At 35.4% G+C, this 7,218-nt stretch overlaps 1 protein-coding gene across 1 annotated transcript; it reads left to right on the top strand.

The window, feature by feature from the left end:
- Positions 1–296: 296 nt before the first annotated feature.
- LOC145681361 (glutamate receptor U1-like) lies at positions 297–2,018 on the top strand. The gene has a single exon (XM_081753016.1). The coding sequence runs from the start codon at positions 297–299 to the stop codon at positions 2,016–2,018; it is 1,722 nt and encodes a 573-aa protein (XP_081609142.1).
- Positions 2,019–7,218: the final 5,200 nt, after the last annotated feature.

Here is a 7,218-nt window from a genome sequence, read left to right as displayed (position 1 = left end):
CATACTTAATTAGGGCCATATAACTTAGATATTATTTTATATATCTTTGCAGAAATAGAAGACAAAAATGATATGGTCTCCAGGAAGATGCCACATTTTTTTTAACTATTGGACTTATACTTTGCACGAGTTGTGAAAGCAAACTTGGTCACAAACAACTTGAAACATCATATTTGGAAGTTATTTCAAAGTTCTTAGTTGCATTGGGTGTTGATTATGTTTCAAGTATAAAACAATTTGTAATTGTTACAGACAGTAAGCCTCTTCTGAATCCTTTAGTCTTCCATTCCTTGCCAATGGGAACTGAAGTTCTGACACTGAACATGGGAGCCGAAGGAGTTTCCGTTTATGAGAACAAGAAGTTTCTTTATTCCCAGCCTCTAAGAGAAGATGGTGTAATCTTTATATTAACAGAAAATCCTTATTCACTGAACATCATTTTGGAGAAAATACGTTCAATGTTTTACTTCAACTACCATCAACCGGTGATTGCTGTTGTTCTTACGTCTTATCGTGTACAGGATGACTGCGACTTTGAGAGAGTGTTTAAAATATGCTGGAATGCACAATTGCTCAATAATGTGATGCTGGGACAAAAAGAATCTCACCAGGAATATCGTAACATTCTCGAAAATTTCGTTGTAGCAACATACAATCCGTTCTTCAGGAAAGTACAACAAACATCTCTTCGTAATTTTCTTGAACAAAATAATGTTTTGCACAGAGATAAGTTCAAAGTCTCTTTGAGGAACATGCATGGTCATCCCTTTAGGGTATCTGCAGGAAGACAGTTAATGCCTTTACTAAGGGTTATCCCAAATGTAAACAATTCTGGATTTGTTAGTGAAGGAGTCTTTGGAGATATGTTTGAATGTCTTGTGAAATACATGAACTTTACCCCAATACTTGTAACACCTTTGTTAGACTATCCAAATGCTGGAATGCACTTTGAGAATGGCTCCTGGTCATACAGTTTGGGAGATATTGAGGCAAGACGTGCCGACTTAGCGTTTCGCCCTGTGATGTACAAACAGGACAGATATCAAGATTTTGCATTCACTACTCCAGTCTTTTATACAGATTGTTTAATACTAGTTCAAAAAGCTGGACTTGTACCTAAATGGATGTGCACTTTCCTCCCTTTTCACGTACAAGCGTGGTTAATAATACTAACAATATTTGTGTTGACAGGAATTTTGATAATGATAAACCAGAAATTGAGTGAAGTCAAGATACATCCTTTCAAAGTATATCTACAAATGTTTAGTGTTTTTCTACAGTTATCAGTTTGTCAACCACATAGAAGAATCGAGCGCTTGTTCTTTATATTGTGGGTTTACTTCACCCTTCTTACAAGTGCAATGTATCACGGATCTATCTTATCCTTCTTAACAGTACCAAGATATTTTTCTCAAGTTAGTAACTTCGAGGACGTTGTTAATGCAGGAATTCGTGTCTACACGAAGAAACCCGTAATATCTCTGCTTCAAAATAGTGACAATCCGTATCTTCGTTCCCTTTATACTAGTGCAATTGTAGAAGCTAACATAACAAATGCACTGATTCATGTTCGAAAAAACAAATTGAATGGTGTTATATTATTCCCTGAGTATCTTTACTATCACATAAAAATCATGTCCTCTTGTTCTGAATCTAACAATTACTTTGTAATCTCAGATAGTATTGCACAAGTTCTGCATTCGTTTTGCCTATCAAAGCACTCTCCATTTTTAGGAACAATCAATACTTTGATAACCAGAGCACGAGAGGCTGGTTTAGTGAATTTTTGGTTGAAACAAATTATGTGGAAGGTAGATCTAAAGAAGTTCAAAGCTCCTTGTTCGACGGTTACTTTACATATTTTAACATTTGAACATGTGTATGCTTGTTTTCTGGTTCATTTTATAGGGACTACATCAGGAATAGTTGTATTTTGCCTAGAAGTGTTGCTCACAAAATGGGACTTGATCAAGAAGAAAAGTTGTAAGTGTAGGCTTTCAAGAAAACACACGGGATGAAATTGAATATATGTTTTCTTTAAAAAAAGAAAAGAATATACAGTGAATTGGAAAGGGGGTGAGATACTTCGAACATCATCAAAAACACCATCTTACATTGAATCTTTTCTAGACCAAAATTTATTCCTCATCCGAAATTTCAATCAATTATGTAAAATCAATGTACTACAAAACAATTATTTCCTACAAAGTTTAGTGATGTAGGTAACTAGAATCTAGGTTTGCACTTGAAGATGTAAAACCTTAATTGAGATTAAAGAAGAAGACGAATCGCTCTGGAGAGTAATACACCCGGAAGTAACTTTTTTCGCGCGCTACCCTAGTCAGCTGTTTCAAGTTGGTCACAAAATTTATATCATGGGGATCAAGGTGGAACAAAACGGACCCTGCAGTGGCTCTAAACCGTTCCTTTTCCTTCTCCTCCTGCTACTACTACTAGGCCTACTATTTCTTATCTGCACAAAAGTAAGTAATCTCGGGGCCATGGATAAGCGACTACTTTTCCTGGAAAAGGAAAGACTTTCCTCTGCTCCCTGTGGCTTAGCAACCGCAAACTGCACTGAAGGTCGCGAAGGAGCCAATGCTGCCAGATTTCTAAACTAAATGTACTTGTTTTTCTCTGTTTGAAGGTTTCCATTTCAGATTGTCATATAGGAACAGCAGAAGTAAAAACTTATTTTTTTAGTTCAACCTAGACCCAACTTGTATTATGTTAGTATTCGAAAGTTCTCGGTGGATATAGTATACGTTAGGAACAGCAGAAGTAAAAACTTATTTTTTTAGTTCAACCTAGACCCAACTTGTATTATGTTAGTATTCGAAAGTTCTCGATGGATATAGTATACGTAAAGCCGCGTCAGTTCCCGAAGGAGCTGGACGCTCATACTTTCAGGGATTATTCATTGAGTATCTACGAACTTACGAAGGGGGTAACAAAGCGACTTTGATTTACTTATCGACTGATACGAAAATAAAACAACGTACCTGTACTTCATATCTGCATGTGTAGTGCCCTTGTACGTTATCTATGACTATGTGTGTGTAAGGGGGGTGAGGGAATTTAACGCATATTGCATGTCTTGTGCACATGGATACTTCTTACTATTGCACTACGTAGAAAATTTATGGTATTTCATGTAGAAGTGGTGATAGAACACAGAAGAAACGCAGATCACGACGTTCTCATGTATACTATTACATGTTTAGTAGAAGGGTTCCAGCTCTTTTCTCTAAAAAATGTTACAATTTCGGTAATTTCTGTTCACATTCGGTTAGTTTAGTTTAGGTTAGGTTAGGTTAGGGTATGTTAGGTTAGTAGTGATATGTTTATTGATTGCCCATAAAAGATCTGTAGGGAAAATGAGCTAACGAAGAATCTCATTTTTTTAAAAACGGATTCTATTTTCTTCAGGATGACAGTTTTTAAAGAAAAAAAAGTATGGAAAGGGAAAAATTTATGCACTTAAAAGGTAAATATTTATTATCAATTTCTGTAAGAGCCAAACTTTTGGCGCTATAGTTTACAACTTAAGGCAGGTAGTAGGGTGATTTTCCTTTTTTGCATTTATAGTTTTCCGATTTTTGCAAACCATAATAAAATGAATCATATATTTGTAAATTTAAGGATGATTTTTTTGAATATATATATATATATATATATATATATATATATATATATATATATATATATATATATATATATATATATATATATATCAATATAAAAGACAGTATGTCTTACGTCTTCATCCACGATTGAGTAACAACACAAAAAGAAGTTAAAAGTTAAAACTTTTTGTATTGTTTTGAAAATTAAAGAACCGAAGAGAAGGAAGTGAAAATCTTAGCTTGGAATGCTTTCTCTAAAAATTTCATTTCTTATAGAACGCTTCAATTTATTGTTTATGACCATCAGTGTTTATCACAGTTGTCAATTGGTAAGTTTTAGTTCTCTACTTTCCCTTGAGATCCTGTTCGAAGAGATTGTAGTATGCTGGTGGTGTATAGGTATTTTCTCGCTGTTTGGAAATATCTAATTTCTTTCGGCAGTACCAGATGATAAGCAACCTGGTCCTTCTGGCCACAGAAGCCCAAGTAACAAATAGAAGAATCGTGTACTTGGAAGTGAAGCAAAGCAGAGGAAACAAAACATGAAAGTTTCAGAGGGCTGAAGGTGGTCGAAAGGGCTCTACCCCTAGCTAGGGTCTGGTTTCGATATGAACATTGGTTAAGAAATCCGGATGATATGTATCTTTTTTAATTATTGCTAATTATTCAACACTTATCCCCATAAAGCATTTAATTTTATTATTACTAAGTGCACAATTGACGTACATTATTTTCAAAAATCAAGGATATAAAATTACTTAAAAAACGAGAAAATTTTCGAAAAAGAAGATAAAGAATAATTTGAGAATCGAGACAAGACGAAACTTCTTCAAACTTAACAAGACGTCTCGTCTCACTACAACACTAGTCAAGGCTGAGTTAAATCGTTTTTGCGCGTCCCAAAACCAGTGCCTTACTTTAATCAAAGGAGATCACATATCGGAATAATATAAAATAATTCTAAACAACATTTATTTAATATCACCAGTTTATTGGCTTCAATGATGAAGCCATATATCCAGCCGATGTCACTAACCTTAGGATACGTTTTCATGTAAGATATTTGCACTAAGTTGAATTACATTGATTTCAATACAAAAGTAAAGTATCATTCTCAACAGCTTGTTTTCAATTTTATTTCAAGTTTCGGTACTGACAGATTTATCAGCCGAGTGCTGATCAAATTTGCAATTTTGCTGACATTTTGCACTAATGTTTGTTTCTAATTATCTGAGGATATTTCTTTAATAAAAATAAAATTATATTATAGAAATTGAGCTAATTTCTTCTCTCAGGAACGGAATTAAAATAAAAAGAAAATCCGAAGGTCGCGGTCTGTAATTTTTAATAAGAATTGTATGTGCTGAATTTTACGCCTTCTTAAGCGAATTATCACATTCGGCATTTTCTAAACAAATAATGGTAAATTTGAATATTAATACAAACCCCCTTTTATCTCCTCTATAAGCGAAGTTTTCGGAATCGTTGAAACGTGTTTTCGGTTAATTTTAATGAAGAATTTATCCCTTTTTTCCGTCTTCTTAACTTCAGGAATTTATGATATAGTCTGTTCTTACAAGGGAAGAGAGGGAGATTATATGTCGAAGTGGAAGATGACTTGTACACCAATCGAAAGCACTAATGACGTCTATTACGAAATTGTAATAAAAATTTACCGAATGCATATAGTGTGCGAGTTATATGAATATACAGGGTATCCAGAAAATCCGTTTCCATCCTTAGAAATCGCAAACAGTGAACCAAATGCCAAAACAGGAAACCACGTGTTTGATCATTTTAAAAGTACAATGTATCAAAGCAAACAGTGTTGTTCAAGGGCCACCCGCAAGGTCCCAGGAGGAGTCCAACTCAAAAATTGGAAATGGAAAGGGGGTCAAAGTAGCACATCGTTGGAAACCTGTTGGGAAACATAACGGAAGAAGACAGAACAGGTCTCGGCTCTCTAGAATTATCGTGTGCAAAATGGCCACCGGTCAAAATGTTAGCAGAAACGTCATTGTAAAGTCTATGGCCACCTTACAAAAAAATAAAATAAAATAAAATAAAGAAAACTGAAACGGTGAGAGAGGTGTCAAAACAGGAAAACACATGTGTAATCATTTCAAAAGTACAATGACTGAAAGTAAAAATATTTGTCCCAGGTCCTCCATAGGGTTCCAGACGGGGTCCTACTCAAAATTTTCAAATGGTAAGCTGGCTCAAGAAGGACATCGTTTGAAAGCTGTTGTTAAATTAAAGCAGATGGAACAATTGTGGGCGCTCTACAATAACAAGCATCTTGCATTTTAGTTCTTCTTTCTGTAGTCGGGTTTTAGTATGTTTTCACTTCAATTCTTATTGAACGGAAAGAAAGGAAATGCCCCTACTGTGAGATTGTGTTCTTTGAGCCCAGTAATATCTAAATAAATAAATAAATAAAATAAAAGAAAATTAAGAAATAAAGAAAAGAAAAGAACTTATTTGAGTATAGAACTGACTAGCTAACATATAATGTATATACAATAGTGGTATTTAATGCTCGTTGTCTGAATTATCAAGTATAAAATGATTTTTAAAAAAATCTTGCACCAAGAACAGCGAATATGTGCATTCGTGCCACAATGACAAGTACCGATTTCTAAATGGAAAGCGAGTGTGCTTGGAGAATCGAAATAAGGATGTATATACAAAGTGTGTTCAAAAAAGTATACATATATTGATTTAGAAATCCGAAACACTAATCCTCTTCAAAGTAGTCTCCTTGGTAATGTACACACTTCTCCCAGCACTCTCGCAATTAATGGAAAAACTTCTGGAATGCAGTGTTTGGAATGGTGAGCAACCGTGCTGCCGCATTCCGCGTAATGTCTTCTCTTGACTCAAATCGTACCCATAAACTCATGTTTCATCTCATGTGATTATGGTGTTCAGAAAGTTGGGATGACTGTTTGCATTGTTCAGCATGTCCTGTGCTATATCTAGACGCCATTGCTTCTACTCCATTGTCAGTAGCTTCGATACAAAATTTTATCGAATACTTTCCTCATGCCCAAATTATCGTTGAAAATTGTATGTACAGATCCGATGCTTACCCTATACCGTTCGCAATTTCTCGAACCATGATACGAGGGTCCTGCAAGAACACAGTCGGCACTTGGTTAATGACATTGTAGAGGACCTACCTAAACGTGGTTCACTGTCCACTGATGTGCAGCCATCTTTGAAGTGGATGTAGGACTCCTTTATGCGTGAAGTGCTCATGACACCGGCCCCGAAAGCCTGTTGAATCTTGAGAATGGTTTCCGTTTCGGTATCGCCAAGCTCTTGGCAAAATTTGATGCAATATTTCTGCTTAAGGTTTTCTGTCAATAATTCAAATCCGATGTCCGCTCACTATATGTCTTCACTTGTTGGGCGATTGTCAGCAACCGACACTTTCTATCGGCAAAGAAAAAAAAAATCACGTCTGCGCATAAGTGTCCACTCTACATCTACACTCAAGAATGTCTCCCGCGCATTATTGGTTTACGCGGGATAAAATAAGGTTCGATACATTTTAAACACGCCTCGTATGTCATATGTTATCTTGGAA

This window comes from Thermobia domestica, chromosome 3 (assembly GCF_964235325.1).
Source record: "Thermobia domestica chromosome 3, izTheDome1.hap1.1, whole genome shotgun sequence".
Lineage (NCBI taxonomy): Eukaryota > Metazoa > Arthropoda > Insecta > Zygentoma > Lepismatidae > Thermobia > Thermobia domestica.
This window is presented reverse-complemented; position numbering and strand designations above follow the sequence as displayed.